Here is a 27,073-nt window from a genome sequence, read left to right as displayed (position 1 = left end):
CCAGAATATATGCTGCAGGTCTGGTGATACGATTCTAAAATCAATCATCGACCTGCGGCCTAGGGTGTCTTGGTGCCACGTGCACTTTTGGACGTCCTTATGTTCGAACATCGAGTTTGTTATGGACAAACTGTGGTTTGTACTGAAGTCCAATAACAAAACAGCGCTCGTGTTCCTCCCAATCATGCTCCTCCAGGTCTTACTGTCATTGCCTACATGAGTGTTGAAGTCTCCGCGTAGGACAACAGAGTCTCCAGGTGGAGCACCCTCAAGCACTTCACCCAGGGATTCCAAGAAGGCTGGGTTTCTGAACCGTTGTTTGGCCCATAAGTGCAGACCACAGTCAGGACCCGTTCCCCAACCCGTAGGCGCAGGGAGCAAACTCTCTCGTCCACCGGGAGAAACCCCAACGTAGGGGCAGCAAGCCAAGGGGATACTAGGATACCCACCCCAGCCCGCTGCCTTTCACCAGGGGCAACTCCAGACTAAGACAGAGTCCAGCCCCTCTCCAGGAGACTGGTTCCAGAGCCCAAGCTGTGCATTGAGGTAAGCCCGACTATACCTTCCCCACCAGGGAGTTGACATTTCATGTCCCAGTCACTAGTTTTGGTAGTCAGGGATCGGTCTGCCAGGGCCTGCTCCTGGCGTACTCCTGGCTGCCACCCGACACACATTGCACCCGACTCCAACAGTGCCTCGTGCGGGTAGTGGGCCTACAGGAGGATGGGCCCATGTCCTTTGTCGAGCTGCACCTGCCCCATGGACTAAGGCCCGACCACCAGACGCTTGTCTCGAGGATCCTCCCGAAGACTGGCTCCAGGGTGGGGCCCCGGTAACCCTATCCCGTGCAGTGTGAACTGTTTCCTCAATGTTCTACTCATAGTGGTCTTTTGAATCGCTCTTTGTCTCTCCCCTCGCGTTGACAAGCTAAACAAGCGGCTAAACAACCGTTAGCGCGGTTAGCTCGTTAACGTGTTAGCGCTGTACAGCCCACGCACAGGACAGACTGCGTTAACTCGCTAACGGAGATTTGCCACATTAATGCGGTTGTGGTGTTAAAGTCATTTTGTGTGTGTGTGTGTGTGTGTGTGTGTGTGTGTGCATTGAACCAGGTGGGTTGGATCCTATCCTGTCTTGATGAACTGGCATTAACCCCCCAGCCTCCGGTTGCTGTGTTACCACTTGGGACAGGAAATGACCTTGCTAGGACCCTTAACTGGGGAGGGGTGGGTACAAACTAAGAAACACACACACACATCTAACATGAATAAATCCAGATTCCAGTCGCTGGCTGCTGGAAGTCAAACTCCTTTGTATCAACATTTATCATGTCTTCTAACTCTTGTGTGTGTTTTTACGTTTAGCTTTACCTCCAGTCTGTTTATAGGTTTGGATTAACCCTGAGTTTCACCTCCTGTAGCGTTTGATTTTGGAAGTGACAGTTTTTTTTAAAAGTAAAGAATGAAGTAAAAAAGCCATGCAAAGTGTTTTAGTGAGCCTTTGACTTGGCATGAATTCTACAAGTGTCTGCAAAGTGCTGGATGGATGGAACAACATTCTCCCCAAATTTATTTTGGTTTGTGGTGGTGCCTTAAACATAGGCACATAATCAGCCACAGGAGGGGCCATAGCTTTTTATTTATTTTGATGTATTTTAATTTTGTGCTCTGCGGATGTTTGCACGCTGGAAAGCATGCTATGATGAAGGTGAACCCTCAGAACTTTCCTTAAATGTGTCACATATCTGTATATTTGTGCGTGCATTTCTGTATGTGAATGCATTCAGGGCTACACGGATGAACCTCTGTCTAAGATCCTGTCTCATGTGGAGGAGGGAACAGTTGTTCAGCTAGACAGGTGGAACCTCCTGGTTGAACCAAACCACAGTGCAGGGGCTGAGCCAGATGAACAGCAAACTGATAAGGTCAGTGCATACACACGCACGCACATGGACACGCACAAACACGCACATGGACACACACACAAACCTGGGACTCTCTACCATTTGGTTTTGGAACTGAAGTAGCTTCTCAGATGACAAGTGAAACATCTTCAAGAAATGTAAAGAACTCCAGATGCTTTCTTTCCAAGCTCCTTACAACACACACACACACACACACACACACACACACACACACACACACACACACACACACACACACACTCTCAAGCAATGGCTTTACCAGTGTGACCTCAGCTAACCTGTGTGTGTGTGTCTGCATGGTCTCAGCTTCCTTTGGATGTTTTCAACAATTACTTCAGCCTTGGATTTGATGCCCACGTGACTCTTGAATTTCACGAGTCGAGAGGTACAAACACCACTGTGACACAAAGATTCACATTCTGACTTGTTGTTTGGTGGCTCTGCATGTGCTTCATTTACTGTCTGTGACTGTTTCAGAGGCCAACCCAGAGAAGTTTAACAGTCGTTTCAGGAATAAGATGTTCTACGCTGGGGTGAGTTTACCCTCAAGTTTAAAATCATGTTGGAAGCATGTGTCTTTAATAATGATCCAACTTAAAGGACCACTGCTCGTTTTTCAAACTCTGTTCCAATCAGTCAATCATGTCTGTGTGACTGGTGCAACCAATAAGCAAAGAATAAGGGCCTGCTTTGATGTCATGATGCACTCCTGCTTGTCTCACACAGACGGCATTCTCAGATTTCCTGATGGGAAGCTCCAAAGACCTGTCAAAGCACATCAAGGTGGTGGTGAGTAGCTGTCAGCCAAACGTCTGTCTGTCCGATTCAGATCTTATACACTGTATTCAGATACAGTAGAGTATGGCCCAAGCAAGAGAGTACTTATCATTGGTAACTGCAGTGTGTGCACACACCCAGTCAGAGGTTTATGGAGCACTCAGATAAGAGGAAGTGTGTGATTGGGTGAGTGTGTGAATATGGCATGTTGTATAGAGCACTTTGAGTAATTGGGAGAGTAAAAAAGCTCTATATTAGAATCAGTCCATTCACTGTCTGATCAGAGTTTCGTCATGTTACGTTTGCACTATTATGTTCCGGTACATGTTGTTATTACAGGGCTTGATTAAGGCACAGATTAGGCTGCCATCTGGGCCAGCAGTGAGTCTGCAACTGGCCCGTGGCTGCACACCACCTACAGATGGCCCACATACTGCCTTTGGTGGCCCAGATCAAGTTTGCCAGAGGTAATCCACACATGGGCCAGCTCAGGACCACCAGTGTGTCTGCAACTGGCCTTGTGCTGGCCTATGTGTGGGCCACCTCTGGCAAACCTGATCTGGGCCACCGAAGGGCCGTCATTCTTTGCAGTATGTGGGCCATGTGTAAGCACATTGTGTGGGCCGGATCCGAGCCATACGAGTTTTGCTATGTGGGGAAGTGTGAGTAAGGATCAGCTGAGTGAGGCGGTTAGTCTTTGTGCTTCTCTTTGGCATTTTAGGACTTTTTCCACGATGATGCCAAAGTGATGAGTTTAAGTCCATCTGTATGTCTCTTCCTCTCTTTGTCTCCCTCTGCAGTGTGATGGGACAGATTTAACATCAAAGGTTCAGGACTTGAAGCTACAGTGCCTGGTCTTCCTCAACATCCCCAGGTCAGTCAGTGTACTGACAGAAAACTGCTACTTGTACACATTACCATCTATGTAAGCTGTGACTAGTAACACAAAGACATACATGCCAGTCAGGCTGCCGGGTGTGCAGCATTAACAAATGTAAAGGGTGCTAGATCCTAAGTCAGCCCTATCAGGAGAGCTTTGGTTACAAAAGCATGTTGTGTTTGTCATGTGTTGTTACATTAATGGCGAGAGTCCAAAGGCACATTTCCTACTCAGATTAAAGAGAAGCAGAGCCGCTGTAAATATCATGAGAGAACTGCAGCTGTGGTGTTTGAGCAACGTTCATTCAAACAAAGAGCGTTGGACACTCACGGTGAAGCAGGTGTTTCTGTGTTCGTGATGGTACTTGTTGTGTTCCCAGGTATTGTGCAGGCACCACACCGTGGGGTAACCCCAGTGAGCATCATGACTTTGAACCTCAACGCCATGACGACGGATACATCGAAGTTATCGGATTCACGATGACTTCACTGGTATGGCGTTCTCTCTGTGTCCTGGTAACCATGGTTACAAAGGAGGATGACCAGCTCCCACCTGAGAGCCTTTGTCTTGTGTTCAGTTTTGTTTTTGATTTAGAACGCATCTAAAAATCTGTCATAATTACAGAATTATGGCAGATTATTAGGTACACCTTGCTACTACCACATAGATACAGCAAAGAGATGGAAACATCATCATATTCACATGATAGCATCACATGGCTGCTGCAGATCTGTCAGCTGCCTGTTCTTGATCCCAAACCCCATTCAGTACATCACAAAGGTGCTGTGGGGCTGATGAGTACAGTGAACCCACCTTCATGTTTGAGGACCCCGTGGTCAGCAACAATACTCTGGCAGGCTGTGGAGTTTAAACAATGCTCGTTTGGAACTTGGGACCCAAAGGGTGGCGAGGGGATATGTACCAGCAGCAGCTCGAACGGTTTAAACCAGGCAGGATGGAACTGTGCTCTTTGTTCTTTACACCACACTGTGTCATCAATCATCACGCCGGGCATCGTCTTCCAGTCTGGCTGTCCAGTGTGAGCCTTTGCAAACTGTGCACTCAACTTCCTGTTCTTGGTTGATAGAGGGGCAAAAGCTGTGTTCTGCTACTATAGCCCGGCTGCTTCGAGGTTCAGTGTGTTGTGCATTCAGAGATGCTCTTCTGTATCCTTGGTTGTAACATGTGGTCATTTACCAATCAGCTCGAAGCAGTCTGCCCATTCTCCTGACCTGATACGTCAACGTCAGGTTATTTTATTATCAGAGGCTGCTATTCATGCTTGAATTCAGCTCTATGGCCAATTTAAACTCACTAGTTAACCAGCTGCTAATGTTTGTTGTGGGCTGCAGATGTTTCAGGTGGAGCCTCCTGGTTGAACTTAGAGTTTCACTTAGATGGGACAGGTCTACATTTAGCTTTTTCTGTTTACGTTTTCTGATAGAAGCAAGGATCTGTCCTAATTATTACATAATTATTATTATTATGTTGTACAGCTGAAGTCCTTTGATGCAGAGCTCTTTAATAGGAGCTTTAATTGGACTTAGTGATTTGAAACGTCCACCAGAAGTGGGAGTGTTGTGTAAAAGCACTGTATTCCATGCAGTCTGAACTGAAGTTGTTCTGTGTGTGTGTGTGTGTGTGTGTGTGTGTGTGTGTGTGTGTGTGTGTGTGTGTGTGTGTGTGTGTGTGTGTGTGTGTGTAGGCTACTCTTCAGGTTGGAGGTCATGGTGAGAGGTTGAACCAGTGCAGAGAAGTGATCCTCACCACTACTAAACCTCTCCCGGTGCAGGTAAATGGTGCACATGAGCCTCTTCCTGTAGCCATGTGCTTTTTAATATTGAATGTACACCTTTGGGCTGAGGTAACATCCAGCACTGTCACTGAACCTGCTTCCTGTTTACACTTGTACCCATCGTTCCCACTGACTGGCTCTCAAGTAACACCTCGGTCTTCTGCTGATGTCTAAGTACATTTGGGTATCAATCTGTGGGCTGCTTAGCTGATTGCGTTTTTGATTGAGGCTATTGCTTTTGTATTGCTTTTAGGTGGACGGTGAACCTTGCAGACTTGCTCCATCAGTCATCCATATCAGCCTCAGAAACCAGGCCAATATGGTTCAGAAAACCAAACGGCGAACCTCTATACCACACCTCAACGAGTACGTTCTTTTTAGTCACTCACTGCAGCAGCAGCCAAATCCATGTGAGCAGCGTGCATCATATGACACGTGCGGGTTTCACTGAGCATTTGCTAAAAGTCTTTGGGCCGTGTTTGTGTCTCAGTCAGCAGCCGGTCCCGGAGAGGCTGAGGATCAGAGTCAGCCGGATCAGCATGAGTGACTACGAGGCTCTGCACTACGACAAGGACAAACTGCGGCAAGCATGTAAGGAGAGACACCCTCACTAACATCTGTGTGTCCACTCGGTCACATTGCTGACGCATTCTGCTTCTGTCTTCATATGCACGCTTCACTCATAATGTCACAAGTAGAGTAAAGTGTTGCTGATTGGCCAACACAACACTCAAACACCTGGAATTTGGCTGAATTTCCTGCTGGCTGGGATGCAAGTAACTGAATTTGATAACATCAGCTCAAAGAAGTAGGGACAGGAGTACTTAGCGATGAACCTGCCACACACCAACTTTTTAAAAATATGTAATTAAATGAAAAGTTGGCACGTTGGCAGATTCAATAAACCGTCGGCTTATGTAGCGTAGCTGAATGACAGCAGCATCTTCAGGCTGACAAGGAAATAAAAACTGCTCGATGATTGAAAGGTGGAGAAGAGGCGTGAAGGTCAACATGCTCATTTTCAGCCATCTCAGTCGTTCCTCATCGCTGTGCTCGCGTCAGACCTCCTCGTTTCAGTTCATGCTGCACAGACAGCAGAGAACAGCGCACGTCTCCGATGTTTCAGGAATATAGAAAGGGACGGCTCTATGATCTTCCTCATTAGAGACAATTACAGTCAGTGGGCTTTGCAGCCGTGCACATGCAGTGCTATGTCAGACCACATGGTGGCGCTGTTACCTTTGTTGTTACAAACAGCACGTTTCATAACACTGTAAACTGGTAATAATGGTAAATTTTATGTGTTTCATTTGCAAAGACAACATATGATTGCAGGTCTTTGCCCAAAGTGGAAACATCGATATTAATATTTTTCATTGCTTATTAAGAATTCATAGTGGCATTACCTCATTGCTTTGTTTTCAATGTATTTCCAGCATGTTTTGGTTTCAGATAATTAGCGTCATATTTTATGCCTCGTTCTCTGTTCTCGCTTGCAGAAGTTTTCATTATGTAAGTCCATCACTGCTCTCAGCTTGTAGATGTGTCACACTCAGGGAGACGCTTCAAAAAAGAAAAACATTTCACAGCCAGAGGCTCAGTGTATCATCTCAATGCCACTCCTGTGGCTCTGTGTGCACGCGAAGCACAGAATAGAGACTCTTAATAAAGGTTGAAGGATGTTTAATAACTATACGGTTTCATTACATTTATTGTTACTACCCTCTGTGAAATGTGAAAACAGCAGCTCACTTTTAGTTGTAGCTTATTATCTGTAAGCTGTGACTGCGTTTCCAGTCAGGCGCCGAGTCAATAGGAAATAAAAGAGAAGAGAAATTGCGAATGTGCAAGCTGCTGAATCGAAACCACTGAAAACAGCACAATAGAAAGAGAATAGAAACGTAAAGTTAGCAGTGCTGTAGTACTGTTCGCACTAACACTTCCAAACACTAGCAGGGATCTTTAGAAGTGTTGGAATTATGGCTAACTGGAGGTAAACACTGCAGTCTGAGAACGAAGGCGTTCTTCTCTTTGTCTGAAGGTTCACAGTTTCCCTGGAAAACAATCTGCCTGTTTTACTGGTTCTACATGTTTTTGCCTTGTCTGTTACTTGAAAAGGTCAGTGTGTGCCGCTACAAATGCAGCAGCTGCCTTTGAAAGCAGCGCTGTGGCGACTGTTTGAAGGTGTGTCTGGCTAACAGACCGCTGTCCGCGCCTGCTTTCAAGAAATATTGTGAGAGAAGTCAATTAGCAAAAAAGTAAACAAGCCACACTTTTCTTGAACCTGTCAAGCTTTCACTGGGCTGCTGTTAGTGAAGCAACCGTCGACTTTGTCTCCCTCGCTGAGGTGTGTGTGTGTGTGTGTGGGTTCAAGTCTTCACGCAGTCTGACAGCTTTTCCAGCACAATGAGCTGTGTGATGTTCAGCCAGCAGTGCTGTGCTGGTGCAGGCTGCTGGCCTGGGCTGCCTCGTGGGGCACTTTTTTTTCTTTCAGCATCCACATCGGCTTACTGATGGGAAGCCAGCTTGGTCAGGCTTATTTATTAAAATAAAAGTTACTGGTGCCATTATCAATTTGGCACTAAATACTAAATTCTGGCCCTGGATGAAAACCATCTGATGTGCAGTTGTCCAATATGTTGTCATTTTACGGACTCAATGACTCATTTTAAAGAAAACGTCTTCTGCTCCTGCTTGTGCTGCTCGTTTTGTCACAGGGAAATTAAATTCTTACGTTAACTGAATGAAGGTGTTTACTTACAGTGGGGGAAACAGTTCGCAGTTCCCAGTTTGGCCCATAGGAACCACAGTACTGCCGACCGCTCACATGTATACTTTGTACCATTTAAGTGCGATCCCAGCTCTGAGTCACGCTGCTACATGACCAGAATTAGACTCTCAGGGTCCTGAGGACTGCAGAGTGGATTAGTAGATATCAAAGTGCTGGTGGATAATTGTCCTGTTCCTCTGTATCTCCAGCCATTCCTCTGGGACTGATCGTGGTTCCTGGTGACAGTGACTTAGAGACCTGCAGAGAACACATCCAGCGATTACAAGAGGTAAGAAGAAGAAGAGAGAACAAGAGTGGCAGAGGAGATATGTTGAGATGAAAGGGTCATTGTTCTGTGTTATTATTTTATTATTTATTTATTTTGTGCAGTGACACAAAATCGTGAAGAAGCACGAAAACTCTTTTTAAAAGTTGGAGTAAAGCTAATTAAGCTCCGTGTCTGTGCGTGAGTGCGTTTCCTTCTACATTCCTGCTCTTATCTTTACCTTTAGGACTTCTGCTCTCTTCATCCTATACCTGTGGGACTGCAGGTTGGTAGTAAAATGTCGGGCTTTATGTTCTACACTTGTTTGGCTCAGAGACACATGGGAAATAAAAGCTTGCTCAACACTTTTGTATTCTAGTTTTAATCGGAAAACAGACTCCTGTAGCAATGAAAGCCGAATGTTCACAGTAATCAAGAACATTTAAAAATTTCGTTTTTCCTTTTGTTGTTAATGAAACTGATTATTTTTTTATTATCTTGAACGTTTTGGTTGGTTAAGAATCCCCCTGAGAGGTTCATCTTGGTAATATTGATTTCTATGGTGTGCATAGCCTGAATATGAGAGCATCCAGAGTGAGTGTGTCTACAAAGAGATCTGCAGTAAAAAGTGTGACTATTGGCCAAAATATTACTGACTTGTTCTGTTGTTCTATTATCTTTGAGTGCAGTTTTATTTAACTTTATAGAAAAACTAGAATACCATAGTTGGGTTATTGACTGCTACTGATGGAAGCATCCAGAATAATCCTCAACCTGTCTTTTAGACCCCATTCCTACAAAACTGCTCAAAGAAGTCCTGCCATTAATTAATTCTTCGATCTTAAATATGATCAATCTATCTCTAATGATCGGCTATGTACCACAGGCCTTCAAGCTGGCTGTAGTTAAACCTTTACTCAAAAAGCATCTCTAGACCCAGCAGTCTTAGCTAATTATAGGCCAATCTCCAACCTTCCTTTATATCAAACATCCTTGAAAGAGTAGTTGTCAAACAGCTAACAGATCATCTGCAGAGGATCTTATTTGAAGAGTTTCAGTCAGGTTTCAGAGCTCATCACAGCACAGAAACAGCTTTAGTGAAGGTTACAAATGATCTTCTTATGGCCTCTGACAGTGGACTCATCTCTGTGCTTGTCCTGCTAGACCTCAGTGCAGCGTTCGATACTGTCGACCATAATATCCTATTAGAGCGATTAGAACATGCTGTAGGTATTACAGGTACTGCACTGCAGTGGTTTGTATCATATCTATCTAATAGACTCCAGATTTGTGCATGTAAATGGAGAGTCCTCTTCACACACTGAGGTTAATTATGGAGTTCCACAGGGTTCAGTGCTAGGACCAATTCTGTTTACATTATACATGCTTCCCTTAGGCAGCATCATTAGAAGACATAGCATACATTTTCACTGCTATGCAGATGACACCCAGCTCTATCTGTCCATGAAGCCAGATAACACACACCAATGAGTTAAACTGCAGGAATGTCTTAAAGACATAAAGACCTGGATGGCCGCTAACTTTCTGCTTCTTAATTCAGATCAAACTGAGGTTATTGTACTCGGCCCTGAAAATCTTAGAAATATGGTATCTAACCAGATTCTTACTCTGGATGGCATTACCTTGGCCTCCAGTAACGCTGTGAGGAACCTTGGAGTCATTTTTGACCAGGACATGTCCTTCAACGCACATATTAAACAAATATGTAAGACTGCTTTCTTCCATTTGTGCAACATCTCTAAAGTTAGAAATATCCTGTCTCAGAGTGACGCTGAAAAACTAGTTCATGCATTTATTACTTCCAGGCTGGACGACTGTAATTCATTATTATCAGGAAGTCCTAAAAACTCCCTGAAAAGCCTTCAGCTGATCCAAAATGCTGCAGCAAGAGTCCTGACAGGGACTAGAAAGATGAAAGATGCTTAGTAGTGCTTTTCTACCTCCGGTGCTAGTATGTACAGCTCTTCACTCATGCCCAATACTCTAAACTAGTCTTAAACAATACGAATGATCGAAGAACTTGGCTGTATCTTGCCCATCTTCTGCACTGAGAGCGGATAACCACCACGTTCAGTGCTGTACCACTACGCCACCAAAAGAAGTCTGGTTAAATCCAGATCAATCTGCCCTCACATACGGTTAATAATCAGGCTCTATTAATGACCTTGTAGTACCATATCACCCTATTAGAGCACTTCGGCTCTCGCTCTGCAGGCCTACTTGGTAAAAGGTAAACGTGTTAGAAAAAGATGGAAGGTTAGACAAATAACATAATCGAGCAAATCGATTATGAATGAAGCTTTGTTATCTCAAAATAAAAAATCTTGAAACTTCTGTTTATACCATATGTAGGTTTTGCTCTACACTAGACAACTGTGGTAAAAATGTGAACGAGTGTGGGTTCAGCCTTCAGTAGAAACATTTCTATGCAAAGTCTGACCTTAGGAAATATCAGTTAATACAACAACATTCATTTTTAGGTTTCCACAGAGCAGAGCCAGAGCAGAGCCAGAGCAGCGGTAACGTCTGACAGCAGGGTTGCTGAAGGCATCAGTCGTCCTCCGTCCCTGATGGAATATTTACTCCATCACACAAGCACCAGACACAGCACACAGATATAAGAATAAGAAGACAGTATGGGCTCCGTGACACAGTCACTTCCACGTGGTGTGTCTTAACAATGAGCTTCAGACATTTCACGTGGACTTAGTTTCTCTTCCACATAAAGTCTGATCGATATTCGCTGCTCATTCTTGCTGTTTATTCGAAGGCACGTGGACACAGTTATTAAAGCGAGTGTTGTATTATATCCTCCCATCTATAACAGAAGATGAGCTAAAATAAATAATAAATAATAAATAAGCTAAATCCGTTCTGTTAAAGTCAGTTACACTCAGCTGCTCTACTTTTTTGCTTTCAAGATTTCATTTCGTAAATGAGAAGCACAACTTTAGATTGAAACTAATTAACTGGAGAATATTTGTGAGTCATATATTAGTATAATCAATCAATCAGTACAAGGAGACGAGCACATGAGTTTACATGATAAAGGAAGCCAACATTGAAACATACATGTTTAAGTACAAACTCTCCTGGAAACTGCTGAGAAGTTTCATTATGTGCTGCAGCATCTTCTTTCATGATATTCTTCTCCCCACGTTTCCAGCTCAGTTTTCAGTTCGGCCACGATGGAAAAAATGTCTGTAGACCTTCCTCTTTGTGTCAGATGCTAAATATCACATGAGCACGAGCAGTGTCCATTATGGTTGCGTAATGTGCACATAGTTTCTATGGAAACCTGCTGTACTGTATGTGTGAAAGAGCAAAGGAGTTATGCTACCAAAGAAATGAAGCCAGTGACCTTACAGATTTCCTGTCTGACCAGCTTTTAGTCTGCCAAACTCTGGGATCTGTTTACTACATCCTGAATCCATCTTGTTAATGAAAGGCTTAATGATTCAAACAAACAACATACACTGCCACACAGTATATGAAAGCCAGGCTGAGATGTTAGATGTTGTTTTCTTGCTTTAAAAAGTCAGACGTGACACTTTTACAGATGTTGGATGAGCACAATAGATGAAATGGATTTTTAATGAGTCAGCATCAAGTCAGGTGTTACTGTGGGAAAAAATGAGGTCTTGCACCGAGTCTGCAAAACTATGACTGCAGATTCTTATCAGCATTTTAGGTGTGAGAGTCTTACACAGGTGTTCCAGTTTTAGCAGATCAACCACCAGCCATGAAACCAACCTAGTTCCATCTGTGGTTGACAGGCTGTCTGTATATAGCTCTCTTACTTCCAGAGGCCGTTCTCTCAAGCAAAACATAAAGCTAGAATAATCTGGCCTCCCCGTCTACCACCATCAACCAACCAAATGTCTCTTTTGCCACGATCGGTGATCTTCTTTACACCAGGTGTTGAAAGCTGTGACTTTCTTCACTCATTCAGACCTAATGCAGCATTTTGTTAACAACTCTGGTAGAGCTATCTGTGTTAATGTTGTTGTCATAGTCAGTGTTGGCCTTATCACTCCAGTTCTACTTAAATAAGATTGACTCAATTGGGACATCCAGCGAAAATCCCCCTTTTCAAGAAACTGCAGCATTCATGTTGTTTCAGAAATGAGTGCAGCCGTTAGCTCCCAGATTATATCCCGTACTATATATTCCCCAACTCATGTGTGATGTCAACACAACCAGGTCTCTTCCGGTGCCTCACAGACGCTTCTAAGCTCGGTGACAACCCCTAATAACACTCTGCAGAGCTACTTCTTGTTAGCTTTTCTGTCATCCACCGCTGCTTTCTGAGCAGTATTGTTGCCAGCAACCGATTCAGGGACGGTGGCTTTTATAAAAATGGCTGTTTAGCGAAACAAAACAAGGCAACATTATACATAGAAAACAAAACTTTCCAGTCTCTCCTCAAATGACAGTTTACGTCAGCATGGCTGCAAATTGCTGAGCGCTATTTCCATTCATACCATCCGGACACGTCTTCACTACACTTTATTCTCCATGTAACCCCTAACACTGTCAGAGAATGAATTACCACACGTCTCTGTGTTTATACACTGGCTGCACCTACATGAATAAAAGTACTCTCAAAACAAACAGAATCTGAGAGAAGGGGAACTAAAACGCACCGTGAGGTCACATAATGTAATCTTTGATTCCTGATAGCGTTTTGTTTTCAAGGAGACTTTCCCCATGTGTCTCAGTGTGACTGCATGATGCATGCTGTGCTGTATCTGACTCGCTTTGAGTTTCTTCATGTGTTGGTAACCTTGAAGTATTCTGATTACTTGTGTATTTCCGTGTGGTATCTGTGGTGTCGTTTGTGTGCAGCAAAGTTAATAGTTGAGTTTGACCTGGTGTGCAAAGTATGTTGGGTTTGTCATATAATCCCCAAATTATTAAAAAAGTTAGCATGAATACTCAGTTACCTGGAATGGTAGATGTTTTTCGTTCATTCGTGTACTAAACTGCACTGCCTGCTCACGGTCTCTTCAAGTCGATGATTTTGTTCTTCTGACTCAATCAATCAAACTATTACACAGTACAGTTCTGATTTGAGAGGTCTATTTATAGCTGTATCCAGATATCAAGGGTTGTTGAGCAAAGATTAAAACCATTAAATCTGCACAGCTAATTCTAGTTACTTGTGCTTTAGAAAACCTTTAAACTACCTGAAGCTCCAGAAGGACTAGTCACAAAGCAAAGCCAACAGGTAATTGCTCAGGTTCTAGGAGTGAATCACTCTGAGCTAGGTTTCCAATGGGCATCTTAGGTAATCAATGAAACTGAAGTTAGAGTAGTTTGAACAACTAGTGAGGTTGCTGGGCTACTGCAATTCCAGCTTTACCCATTACTTAAGAAATCTGCACAAAAACTCTAGTTGTAGTCAGAAGTTTGACTACACCTCATGGACAAGAACATTTTGGCAATTCTCCTTGTCAAGTGTAGATTTACACAAGTTGGGAATGTTTCTTGGAGACATTTCTAAATTCATCATTTCAAACAAATGTACACTACACATGTGTTACACTCAGATATGTCACAGTTTTGCCTGGAAGTCTGGAAGAAGATCCGTATCGTCACCTTGAAATCAGAGGGAAATGGTTAGGGTGTGCATCAGCAACACCTGAACCAGTAATGAACTGTTTTAACTCCAGTGTGACTCTGCACAGTGAAGCTGGCATTTTGGACTAAAGTAGGCTAACATTAAGTTTCTGGGACGATGGTCCCAAAGCACTGATCTCAAAACTGTTGCAAATTTGTGCCAGGAAACTTGGTTAAATTAACCTGTCAACTCTTCGGAAGAATTGCTGAATGTCCAACGTTAATTATGCCCGAAGCTTGTTGATGGCCACCGAAAGTGTAGTTAAAGGGACATTTCAATTCAATTCAATGTTATTTATACAGCGCCAAACAAGTCGCCTCAAGGTGCTTTATACTGTAAGGTCGACCCTACAACAATACATACAGAGGAAAACCCAACAATCATATGACCCCCTATGAGCAGCACTTTGGTGACAGTGGGAAGGAAAAACTCCCTTTTAACAGGAAGAAAGCTCCAGCAGAACCAGGCTCAGGGAGGGGCGGGGCCATCTGCTGTGATTGGTTGGGGTGAATATTTAACCAAATATTAGCAGTGGTGTGTATATATATATTTGAGCCTGTACTGTATAAGTGCTGTTCACCTTGTGCATACTAGAGAAAATCCAAAATAAATTCAAACTGCACCCAATTATTGTTTTTTAAAGTCGTTAAAGATGCTGTACAATCATACCAGGCTGGAAACAGTTCAAAGAAAGCCAGACATTACCGCGACGTTCATGCCCACCATGAGTCAACCTCTGACCACATCTCTCATCCAGAGCGATGGAGCCAGCCTTCATTAAAAACGAGTAATTGATTGTTTTCATTAGTATTACAGGATTTTGATATTCAGGGGTATAAAGCACAGCTATCAAATGAAAATGACTATGCTTGTAATAAATATATAGAATATATGAAACTTTTAAAATTGAATTAAGAACAATGTGAACTTTTTTATATTCAGCATTTTTGAAGATGCACGAGCATTTCAACACATTTTTTTACGACTGTAACAGGTTAGTCTGGATCACAAAGCTTAATGACAAGTCTCAGGACTCTGCGAGCTCACCTGCTCAGCGCTCCAGCGAGTCTGTATCAAGGATCCTCTGTTCTTCCTCCCTCTCTGCTCTTCCTGTGCTTGTGCTAGCCGAGGGGGATTTGCTGATGAGATGCCACACTGTCATGTTCTGTCACCCTGATATGTGTGTTGTATGGGATGTAGCTGCTGCGCTTTTATTGAATGCTAGCCAGTGCAATCTGAGTTGTGTTCATAAGCGTGCGGCTTCTCTTTTCCTGTGGTTTATATGAACAGACTTTAGAGACAGACTGCATCACAATAATTAGTGCTTTGGTAAATGAGTCTGTCTGTCTGACTCTGAGTTTAAAGTCCAAAATTTATGAAGCAAAGAAGAAGAAGTCATTTCCTACTCAATATAAACTGCATCATTCGCCATTTAGAAGCTGTGCAGTTGTTGATCAAAGGTGAAACCCAGTTTTCAGGCAGGTTTCACAGAGCGTGCAGAGAGCTCATTCACTTCATCCATCCATCCATCCCCTTATCCTTTTCAGGGTCGCTGGAGCCTATCCCAGCTGTCATAGGGCGAGAGGCGGGATACACCCTGGACAGGTCGCCAGTCTGTCGCAGGGCTAACACACAGGGACAAACAACCATTCACACTCACATTCACTCCTAGTGGCAATATGGATTATCCAATGAACCTATCCCCACAAGTTGCATGTCTTTGGACGGTGGGAGGAAGCCGGAGTACCCGGAGGGAACCCACGCAAACACGGGGAGAACATGCAAACTCCACACAGAAAGACCCCGGCCTGATGGAGGAATTGAACTCAGGACCTTCTTGCTGTGCGGCAACAGTGCTAACCACCGTGCCACCGTGCTGCTATGAGTTCATTCACTTGATAAAGAAAAACAGTTTTCTGTGCTCTGCTGAAAAGCAGATAAAGTCCATTACTTGAGTGTAAATCTAGTGAATGCTGTATTTAGACAAACACTGGATGAACTGAGCCTGTCGGACACCATGTATCCACATCACAAGCTCTTCATCTTCCTCATCAGGTGCAATCAGAGCAGCACTAACTGTAAATGTTATTTTTAACAACATCCTAATTTTATATAGGCGAGATCATTAATAGGAGAGAATTTGGGAGTTGCTGTCAGACTTTGTGTTGCGTAGCAACCAGAATAATGAACGCCTGTTTCGCAGTTTGATCTCCTGCTCTCTGGTGACTGTTGATGCTCACTGGTGCAGTTTGTGATGGAGCGGGAGAAAAAATAGCTTCTACAACCACCTACCGAGTAAACTTTTTGTGTGTTGCAGGATATTCAGTATTTTGAATGTTTTTCTTTGCAAAGCAGAGCTCTATAATATGCATACGCCCACATAACAGCTGTAAAACAGAGCTTGGCTTCTGCCAGTCCATCCAATCTGTTCTTTAAGTGGAGCTTTTGCAGGCTCTCACCTGCTGAGTACACCTAGTACACGTTGAAGGGGTTATATATCCAGTCTGAACTGTGGGAGTACCTCAGGATCCACCGAGGAAGAGCTGGAACATATTATTGGAGAAGGATCACCTTGGTTAGGCTGTTGCTGCTACAGCTGATACCACAGCTAAAAACCTCACAAAATATATTAGTAATGCCCTCTGCATTCATTCAGTGTCCACAAAATGAAAACATATTGAGGAGCTGTTCTGGTTGGCAGTCGCATCTCTCTGTGTATCTCGGCGAACCTTTCTTGGCATCCTCTTAAAACCTGTCATCTAATTTGACTAGAAAAGGACTGTGTTACAGTAAGGCAGTTTATTGTTGCTGTGTGCCGGTAAAGCTGCTGCCATGTGTTACATCGTTTGCAGCGATTGGCTGATCCTGTCTCATCTCAGGAGAAAATGAGAGACGATGCATCTTGAAGCAGTGACAATTAAAACCAGCATTTCACTTGAGCGAAGTCTGCTTATTATTCACTCCGGTATCTGTTCCTACAGTACTGTCGGCACTTTACTTCACTCATTCTTTGTCTGCTTTCTTTGAACTTGCTGCAGAATAAGGGTTAAGTAGGACAGTGAAGACGGAGAAAGCAAAGAAGACGCAGTCACTCAGATAAGTCAAACTTTTTAGAAGCGTTTGTAGGTTTTCTTTCAAAGCCTGCAGGCATTTTACTCAGCTTGAGACTGGTACCGAACATGACAGCAGGATTAGGCAAGTAAAGACAAACAGCGGAGAGCAGGAGTGTTTACTGCAGCGAACCTTTCTGTTACCGTTTGAGAGGAGAAAAACACAACTTTCTTTAGCTGTCCTCTTCCTGCCACTTCTACTGGAAGGTGACTTTTTCTTTCTGCAGTGCTGAACTCAAATGGGTTACCTGGCAAATCATTAAATGGTTTCATTTACTAGGAGCCACGCAAGTCACAGTCTACATTCAGCTGGGCCACTCCATACCAGGTCCTCTCTGATCTCCCTGAAAAACATGTAGGATGATGATACATTTCTTTATAAATTTGAGCTCTTTGCAATGTGCACATACAAATATTTTCAAAGTACAATTTTCAGTGGAGCCAGAGGACTATTTAATCCATGTCAGGCAGATAGTTTTAGGTCAAATATGACCTCAGAAAGATGGGATTTCAAAAGTCAAGCTTAACTTCAGCTACACTTAAAAATCAATAGTTTGGCACCAACATCTTTGGCATTTAAAAATACATTTTTCAAAGCTAGGGGCTGAAATCTGGCGCACACACTCCCATAGTTGTACAGAGAAATGCTCTCAAACACATTAAAGTTTGAAACATAAACAACAAACAAACATATTGAGTTTGAGTGATATTCAAAAACCCGATAAAGTAACAGCAGTTTTATTTGCTGATTGTAGGATTCCTTATACTTCAAACCGACTTTGGAAATGTTACAGGGGGACAACATAATGGCCCTGAAGCTCGCGTCCACCCCATCTTTCATATCTTCTTGTTGCACGTAGGAACCAGGAATCAGAAACTTAGAAGTGCTTTAAATACATCTATAAACAAACGGAGCATGCAACAAGTGCAACAAGTGACTTTAAATCCTGCGGGTAAGGAAATCCCAGGAAGTTGATTGTGTTCATCTGGACGCAGCGTTGTGAGAGACATGTTTCGTCCCTCATCCAGCTGACTGCAGATTTCCAACCTTATAAGCAGCACATCTGTAAACCTACAGGTGGTCACGCAGTATATATCTATATTTTGACAAGTTTCCAATGAAATACTGATGGGAGGTCACGAGCTCTATAATAAACTTCTGCACAGATTATAATTAGATTATGTTCATTTGCCATAAATGAACATAAACCTATAATATACTAATATTCCTGACCCTCAAATACTTTGAAAGGTGGTGTGGATTGAAAACACAGCAAAGGATTTCCTGTGGGGCTGAGTCGTTAGTTTGAGAAGTCAGGCAAAGTCAGCCAGAACTGATGGTGTGTTTTTAGTCAGTGAAAAATAATGATTGATTCTGCTGTTTCACTCATAATCCGGTGTATCTGTGGGACAGACGCAGGCTTTGGTCTGGAGATCTTAGGTGTCTGACTGTGTTGTACGGGGGCAGGAGTTCACAGATACCAGGCTCAGACCATTTACTTCTCTGCAAACAGAGAACAAGCGTTCAGTCTTCAGTCTACAGCTAACAGGGAAACTGAGCAGGGAGGCAGGAATCTCAGTAATGTGCTGTCTGTGTTTTGATCTAGTTAAAAAGTCCTGCTGCTGCATTCTAAACTAATTGGAGACTGGATGTAAAAAAGGCTGCGCCATATCAACATACAAAAAGTTGCAGTAATGAGGCTGTATAAAGAAGTGCAACTTTCTTCTTGTCACAAGTTTTTGACATTATGACTCGAGAAGATAATGTGAGTGGATGTGTACAGGACGCATCCAGGGCCTGCTGTATCGCACCTGCTCACAGGGAACAGCGATTACGTCTGCTTTATCCTGATGCGACGTTTGTTGTTTGCAAACTGAAATCTTTTTTTATGACTAAAACTAAACTGGTTTGCTTTGTAGAGGATTTTGTATTTTTATTGTACGTTGTTTGCTGTAGGATGTGAGGATTAAACCTGTCACAGCTCTTTATTTTTTTAAATTGCCAAAGACAATTTAAAGGTCTTCAGTAGGCAGGATGTGCCCACTCAGTAAAGGCTCATTAAAAAGACAACCTGCTGTTGCAGAGACCCCTTACAACTAAAGCTGGATGTGAAGTGAAAAGTCATTTCTTCAAGTTACAAATTCTTGAATGCGTTTCCATCCATGGGACTCGGCCCTAATGTGCGATGACATCATTCATCCTATCTTAATGACCTTGTAGTACCATATCACCCTATTAGAGCACTTCGCTCTCGCTCTGCAGGCCTACTTGTTGTTCCTAGAGTATTTAAAAGTAGAATGGGAGGCAGAGCCTTCAGTTTTCAGGCCCCTCTTCTGTGGAACCAGCTTCCAGTTTGGATTCAGGAGACAGACACTATCTCTACTTTCAAGATTAGGCTTCAAACTTTCCTTTTTGCTAAAGCATATAGTTAGGGCTGGACCAGGTGACCCTGAATCCTCCCTTAGTTATGCTGCAATAGGTGTAGGCTGCCGGGGATTCCCATGATGCACTGGGTGTTTCTGCTTCACTCACTATGTATTAACAGACCTCTCTGCATTGAATCATATCTGTTATTAACCTCTGTCTCTCTTCCACAGCATGTCTTTATCCTGTCTTCCTTCTCTCACCCCAACCAATCACAGCAGATGGCTCCGCCCCTCCCTGAGCCTGGTTCTGCCGGAGGTTTCTTCCTGTTAAAAGGGAGTTTTTCCTTCCCACTGTCGCCAAAGCGCTTGCTCATAGGGGGTCATATGAGTGTTGGGTTTTTCTCTCTCTGTGTTATTGTAGGGTTGACCTTACAGTATAAAGCACCTCGAGGCGACTGTTGTTGTGATTTGTCGCTGTATAAATAAAACTGAATTGAATGATGTATTGATGGTCAGGTGTGATAGTCCCTGAGTGTTTTGTTGGTGCATGTTTCTGTTCATGTATATTGTGTTAGTCTTTATTAAATCTAATTAGCTAACAGTCAGACCTGATGAGGGTCAGTAATCTACTTTAATCTACTTTAAGTGTGAATGCAGCTTGTTAGGTCTCGCAGGTGTTTCTCCAGATTCAACAGTAGGAGAAGGTGTAAAAATTACTCTATTTATTCATTTTAAAACCAAATCCCAACAATGTTGTGATGTCTGGTAATCGTGTTATATTTTCATGGCTTTATATGTGGCCCGAAACAGATATTCATCATGCAGTAAATTTGGAGGAGATTATTTGCAACGACTACTTTTGAGCTGAGCAAGAAGCCATGACTGCTTGAAAAACAAGACTCAGTATTACCAGAGGATCTCGTCCTCGCGTCGGCTGAGCTTCTGTTTACTCTCTCGTCCACCGACCTGTAATCAGGTGTCTGTTTGTCATTCAGGAGGAGGCAGCCAAGCCGAAGAATCTTTGCTCACAGAGATTGTCTCCAAAGTGGTGTTTCCTCGACTGTAAGTATTACTTAATAATAGTAGTTTTTACCTTTATGCTAATCATTACCCAGTATGATGATATTATGGTGACATCCTGTTTCGTGAGTATGACTTATACATAAATACTCATATCAACACTCATCTTGCCTGTTTGAAATGGCAGTTACCAATTCAGTTTTGATCAGCTGCCTGTTGGTCTTTAATTAACTTGGATGAAGCTCAGATCAGTCATGCATGTTTTTGTTTTTGCTGCTATGGGTGTGTCATATGCATGCATTCATAAGCATAATGGCAGAGGAATCATGTTTATAGTCATTTACAAATGTTGCAGATTAAGTTTACTGTCTTCTGTTCTAAGGCAGTGGTGAAGTCACATTACTGGTGTTTTTTTGTGTTCCACTGGGAGAAATGGACAAGCGCACAACTTGTTACATTTTGAGTGCCCCTTTTCAATCTTGTGCAAGCAATACCAGATCTCTCGCACCACATGTTGCTGTGAAATGTGTATCTGATTGTAAGAACGCAGTCAGTGACCTACAATCAAGATCTGTACTCTGCTTTTGTTTTGTGTAGATTTCAAATGTTCAAATTGTTAGAAAATCGTATCGTAGGTCCATGCAGCATTATCACAGGCAGTGTGAGCAGGACAAATGCTGACACAGTTCTCTAATGTAAACAGGTTTCTGTGTTAGCACTTCCTCAAAATAACAGAAAACATAGTCCCATCAGATCCTGGGTTTTGGAGAATGTCATGAATATTTATCTCTCAGAGCAACTTGCCAAAAATATCATAGAGAAAGACCAGGCTTCCTACACAATGCTAAATGTGCATGCACATTAACACAACCCCCCCACACACACACCTCTGCCTGGGTTGTGTCCTATTGGCATTGAGCAGAAAACTGGATTTAAAAAGATGCAGCATCTACCTGACAGAGAGATAAGGAGGATGTGTTTGAGGAGGGCGCATGTGATCAGTGCTACTTCTGCTCTAACCCAACAGAGGATTTACACACATGGCTGATATGTTTAAGTGCTTTTGAAAAAATACATTGTTTGTTTGTACTTTTCACATTTGTTTGTTATTAAGTTATTTCACCGTATGACTGTATTCATGACATCAAAGAATTTCATCAGTTCTTCCTATATTAGACTATATTTCCTCCACCAGCTGCTCAGATGGGCAAACTGCACAGAATCTGGCTTTAGAATAACATTCCTAGAATGGTGTGAAAGGAGTTGTTACCAGCTGCTGGGCTGTGCTGGACCACGAATTAAACTGGTCCATGTTCATTATAATGATGCAGAACAAAGGTGAACTCGGTGCAATGGGACAAAAATGCAGTCTGGTTAGAAAGTCATTGTTGCATCACAGTAGTCATTGATTTGGTCTTCACAAAATGAATGCGAGTTCCCTGTTACACTGAAATAAAATACAATTATTTTATGGTGTAAGAAACAACAGTTTCTCACCCTGTGGGGGCAGCGTCTCGTCTTGTTACTCTGCAGGCTATTGGTTTCCCACAGTAATTGGCACAGGAGGTGGGAGCTAGCATATGTACAGATTAACAATGTTCAAAGTTATTTGCTGACCTGAACCTTAATGACCGCCTGCAGCAATCTGCTTTAAATGAGCTGAATTTGAGACATGCTTACAGGAATAGTAATTTTCCCACGTTGTCTTTATTTGGCTAAAACCGTCTTTTTGTGTCTCCTCAGCCACGACAGCCGATCGTTTCTACAGGATAGACCGAGCACAGGTAAGGTTTCACCACCTGTGTTCTAGTTTTTAGTCATTTTCACTCCGTGACCTTAATGATGCCTTCTCGTTTGATTCTTTGCTAAAACCTTCAGGAACATCTCAACTACGTATCAGAAATCTCCCAGGAAGAGATCTTCATCCTGGACCCTGAACTTGTTGTCATGACAACTGTAGGCACCTCCCCCTCAGCCATGGCCGACCTGGTTAACCCCGCCCCTAGCCCAGTAAACAGCAGGTAAATCAGCTGAATTTTCATTAAACATTTTTTCTTTGTTCCATTCATCGCAGTGCATAATGCTGGAGGAGGAGAAGGAAAGGCGTGGCCTTACTTTGACTCCTTGAAGTAATCAATAAATCAATAGAAATAGTCTGCCAATTACAGTTACTTACAACCAAAATTTACATGAGAAAAGTATTAATTATTCTTCCTTTGATAATTTTCTTATTACAGCCTTTTAAATAATTCTCTGGCGAATTCTGTAGTTGGACAACAACCACGACAGTCCATAAATATAGATGTTCACAATGATCCTTTTTAAATCAAGACTTTAGTCCCCTGGCTTAGCAGGTAATTATACCCCATGCGGCTGAAATGCAGCCACCTGGGCTCGAGTCCGACCTACGTGCTCTGGCTGTGAGTCTCCCCCACTCACTCTCTGTAAAAGTTAAATAAACAACAAGAAACCCTCTATTATTATACGCAAAATAAGCTGATTCCAAGCGTCACCTCTTTGTCGTATTGCTGTCAAACGAAATACTCTGTAGGGCCTATTTCATGACCTAATACTTTCTCCAGGGACAACACTTCTAGTCAGAGCTCCACTGATGCTTTAGTCTACACTGCTGCTTCCTCCTCCGACTCACCTTCATCCTCTGTTCCCAGGTAAAGACGCACATTAAACACAAATGCGTCCTTAATGTGTTTTAATGTGTGTCTGTTGCTCTCACCCTGCTTCTATGTTTCTGGTTATACAAAATGAAACAAAACAAAGAAGCCAATGCTGTGCTGTGGTCCAGTAATGAAAGTGGGCATCAAGTCAGTCTGTTGTTTCAAAGGCTTTTGCTAAAGCAGTGGGCCAGGCCAGACCTGGGGAAAAAGTATAGATTGATGTCAAAAACCTGGGTCCTTTTTAAAGTTTTAATTATTATTTTATTTCATAATTTTAGTTAAATATATAAAAATGTAGATTTGGGGGATTGGCAGTTCCTAGTTCAGTGTGGCGCTTTGTGTTTTAGTGCCTATAAAATCTAATCGTGCATAAATGGATGAGTTCAGTTTCTTTTCCTACTGAGAAAATCTGTCATCATTATGTTAGCTTGTGTTTGCGTATGTTTGTGTCTGTGGGTCTTGAGATCTGTAGACAACACGTTTGTATTCTACTCGTATTTTCATATTATTAACCATGTACCATAGACTCGTGAAGGTTAATTCCTTACCTACAGCTGTCTGTTGATGCTCCATAAACAATTCTCGTGAGGCAAAATGAGAAGAGGGTAAGCAGATTATGAGTGAGAGGATCAAGAATTTCTGGGGAGAAAACTGGTTTTATTCAATATTTTCTTACAGTAAAGAAACCCCATGAAAAGCCAAAGATGTGTTTTCATCTTCCTGACATCTCTGTGTTTGCCTGTGGCACTCGGCTTCATTGGTTTGATCTAAGGATGAAAATCTTGAAAAACATTCCTCAAATATACAGCACCAGTGAAAGGTTTCAGCACATCTATTTATTATAAGACTTTCCACTGTTTTTTCCTCATGTTTTGCATTATAGAGTAAAAAGATCAAAATAATTGAATAACACATTTGAATTTTCTAAAACATGAAAATCCTCCGACTGTTTCAAACATAATTTTATAGTCTTTGTAGTTCACTCATCCATCTGTCACTCACCTGAGTTCAGATCACCCTGCCAGCCCGGGGGGCAACAAAGTGTTCCCAAGCAAGGTAACAAAGGTAATCTCCCCAGTGTGTCTGGGACCTGCAAGGGGCCTCTTCCTTGTAGGACATGGTCAGCATACACAAGGCATCCTAATCAGATCCTCAAACCATCACAACCTTCTCCTTTCAGTGTAGAGGAGTAGCAGCTCTACTCTCCATCCTACCACCAAGAGCCCAGACACTTTTTGGAGGAAGCTCATTTCTACCCAGACACACACTACCCAGAGCTTGTAAGGGTAGGAAAGCTGAAAGTAGAAAACGTGGAAATCACCAGTTTTGCTGTCCTGCTAGACTCTCTCTCTCAACAACACAACAGACTCAGTGCTGCATCTTCATCACTGCAGATGTGGTACTGAACTTAAACTCCTCCTTTTGGGGAAGCAACTTGTTGTTGACTTCAACTGTTCACTCCACCCGTTTCTGCTGAGGACCATGGCCTCGGACTCGGAGGTCCTGATTTTTATTCTCGTTCTTTACACTCAGCTCCAAACCATCCCAGTTCAAGCTGGAGACAGCCGCCTGATGAAGCCAGACCTCCCTCTCCCCAGCCACCTCCTCCAGCTTATCCGGGGGAACACCAAGGCGTTCCCAGGCCAGCCGAGAGATATAATCTCTCCAGCGTGTCCTGGGTCTGCCCCGGGGCCTCCTCCCGGTGGGACATGCCTGGAACACCTCGCCCAGGAGGCATCCTTGTCAGATGCCCGAACCACCTCAGCTGGCTCCTTTCGATGTGGAGCAGCAGCTGCTCTACTCTGAGCCCCTCCCGGATGGCCGAACTTCTCACCCTATCTCTAAGGGAGAGGCCAGCCACCCTTCGGAGGAAGCTCATTTCTGCCGCTTGTATCCGCGATCTCGTTCTTTCGGTCACTACCCACAGCTCGTGGCCATAGGTGAGGGTAGGGACGTAGATCGACCGGTAAATTGAGAGCTTCGCTTTTACACTCAGCTCCCTCTTCACCACGACGGACCGGTGCAGCGTCCGCATTACTGCAGCTGCAGCCCCAATCCGTCTGTCGATCTCCGGCTCCCTTCTCCCATCACTCGCGAACAAGACCCCGAGATACTTGAACTCCTCCACTTGGGGCAGGAACTCATCCCCGACCCGGAGTGGGCACTCCACCCTTTTCCGGCTGAGAACCATGGCCTCAGATTTGGAGGTGCTGATCCTCATTCCCGCTGCTTCACACTCGGCTGCGAACCGTTCCAGTGCGAGCTGGAGGCCCTCACCCGATGAAGCCAACAGAACCACATCATCCGCAAAAATCAGAGATGAGATTCTGAGGCCACCAAAGCGAAAGCCCTCCGCCACTTATTGCCGGCAATGCGAACCAAGCTCTTGCAACGGTTGTATAGGGATCGAATGGCCCGTAGCAATGGGCCAGACACCCCATACTCCCGCAACACCTCCCACAGGACACCCCGAGGGACACGGTCGAATGCCTTCTCCAGGTCCACAAAACACATGTAGACTGGTTGGGCAAACTCCCATGCACCCTCAAGTATCCTGGAGAGGATAAAGAGCTGGTCCAGTGTTCCGCGACCAGGACGAAAACCGCATTGTTCCTCCTGTATCCGAGGTTCGACTAGCGGACGAACTCTCCTTTCCAGCACCCTGGCATAGACTTTCCCAGGGAGGCTGAGGAGTGTGATCCCCCTGTAGTTGGAACACACCCTCCGGTCCCCCTTCTTAAAGATATTACGTCCATACCATGCAGAGCAGTGACTCCATCTCCACTGGGTCCAATATGGATCTGCAGTCCAAGCTTGGTCAATATGGCCCAAGCTGTCACTGTGGTTGTACAGTGATTGAATGGCCAGATACTCACCCCTAACCGCCCATGTATGATGAGGCCGAGTGCCTTCTCCACAATACTCATCTTTTGTTTGGAGAACAGGTTTGTGTTTTTACCTGTTCCAGTATATGTTGAGTATCGATTCGCTGTTTTTTTCCCTTTGCTTTTTTCCTTCATCAGTCCAAGTCTTAGTTTTAAGTCAGTGTTTGTAAAGGCTTGGTTGATGGTACTTCTTGGTCACGCAGGTCTTACAGAGGCAGAGGTGGGATTATTGCTCGTTTTCCTGTTGAGGTACAAAGCAGAAACCACATGGCATGTTATGTCTCTTTAAGATGTTGGTTAAGTGCTGTCTTGAATTCTGAATATGTCAGTGAGAAAGACTCCCAAATCCATCCTACCTCCAGCTCCATGTTTTACACCATTTCAAATTAGTGTTCATCAGAACAAAGTTGAAGTTTCTAATGGTCTAACTTCCATCCCTTTTAATGGAATTTAAGCAGTTCTTGTCTTGCTATTGGTCTTCCTTAAATGTGTTTTTTTGCACTTAGAATAGAACAGAATAGAATAGCTCTTTATTGTCATTGTACATGTACAGTAAAATTATGGGTGCTCCACACCAACTGTGCAGTAATAAAATATGAATAGTAGGACATCAAGAAAATTATATACAAACAGAAGGAATATAAAAAAAAATATACAAAATAAGAGAGAAGCACAAATAGAGAGCAGGTTGCAAAGTGCTGGGGAGTAGTGTAAAGGACTCGGTCTGAGTAGAGTGATGAAGGTTACCCAGTCTCCGACTGGTGGCTGCGCAGCCTTCTTGTTCTCAATTGTGACCCCTGCATACCAAACACTGAGGAGTGGTAGAAACCCAGTAGCAGCCTCTGCTCCCAGTTACTCTTCCTCATGACACAGTGGAAGTGCTGCAACTGCTGGGTCTTCTTTACCAGAGTTTATGGTGTTGTGGCTCCAAATGAGATGAGCGGAGATTTAGGTGTCCAGA

The 27,073-nt window shown here is 43.5% G+C and overlaps 1 protein-coding gene across 2 annotated transcripts in view; it reads left to right on the top strand.

Moving 5' to 3' along the window:
• LOC102290454 (diacylglycerol kinase zeta) overlaps positions 1-27,073 on the top strand; it is a gene marked incomplete at its 5' end in the record, with an annotated part of 49,943 nt that overhangs the window by 5,059 nt on the left and 17,811 nt on the right. The window contains 16 exon segments of one of the 2 annotated variants that reach the window (XM_042226289.1): positions 1,113-1,226; positions 1,787-1,924; positions 2,231-2,309; positions 2,402-2,457; positions 2,651-2,713; positions 3,502-3,575; positions 3,961-4,072; positions 5,287-5,373; positions 5,630-5,742; positions 5,867-5,967; positions 8,356-8,435; positions 8,659-8,697; positions 20,528-20,594; positions 22,296-22,336; positions 22,431-22,573; positions 23,135-23,221. In XM_042226289.1, the coding sequence (XP_042082223.1) occupies positions 1,113-1,226; positions 1,787-1,924; positions 2,231-2,309; positions 2,402-2,457; positions 2,651-2,713; positions 3,502-3,575; positions 3,961-4,072; positions 5,287-5,373; positions 5,630-5,742; positions 5,867-5,967; positions 8,356-8,435; positions 8,659-8,697; positions 20,528-20,594; positions 22,296-22,336; positions 22,431-22,573; positions 23,135-23,221 (1,394 nt within the window). 2 annotated transcript variants of the gene reach the window in all.

This window comes from Haplochromis burtoni, unplaced genomic scaffold, assembly GCF_018398535.1.
Source record: "Haplochromis burtoni strain Fernald_Lab_line unplaced genomic scaffold, NCSU_Asbu1 Contig_205, whole genome shotgun sequence".
NCBI lineage: Eukaryota > Metazoa > Chordata > Actinopteri > Cichliformes > Cichlidae > Haplochromis > Haplochromis burtoni.
Note: the sequence above shows the minus strand (reverse complement) of the source record. Positions and strands in the feature narration are given on the sequence as shown.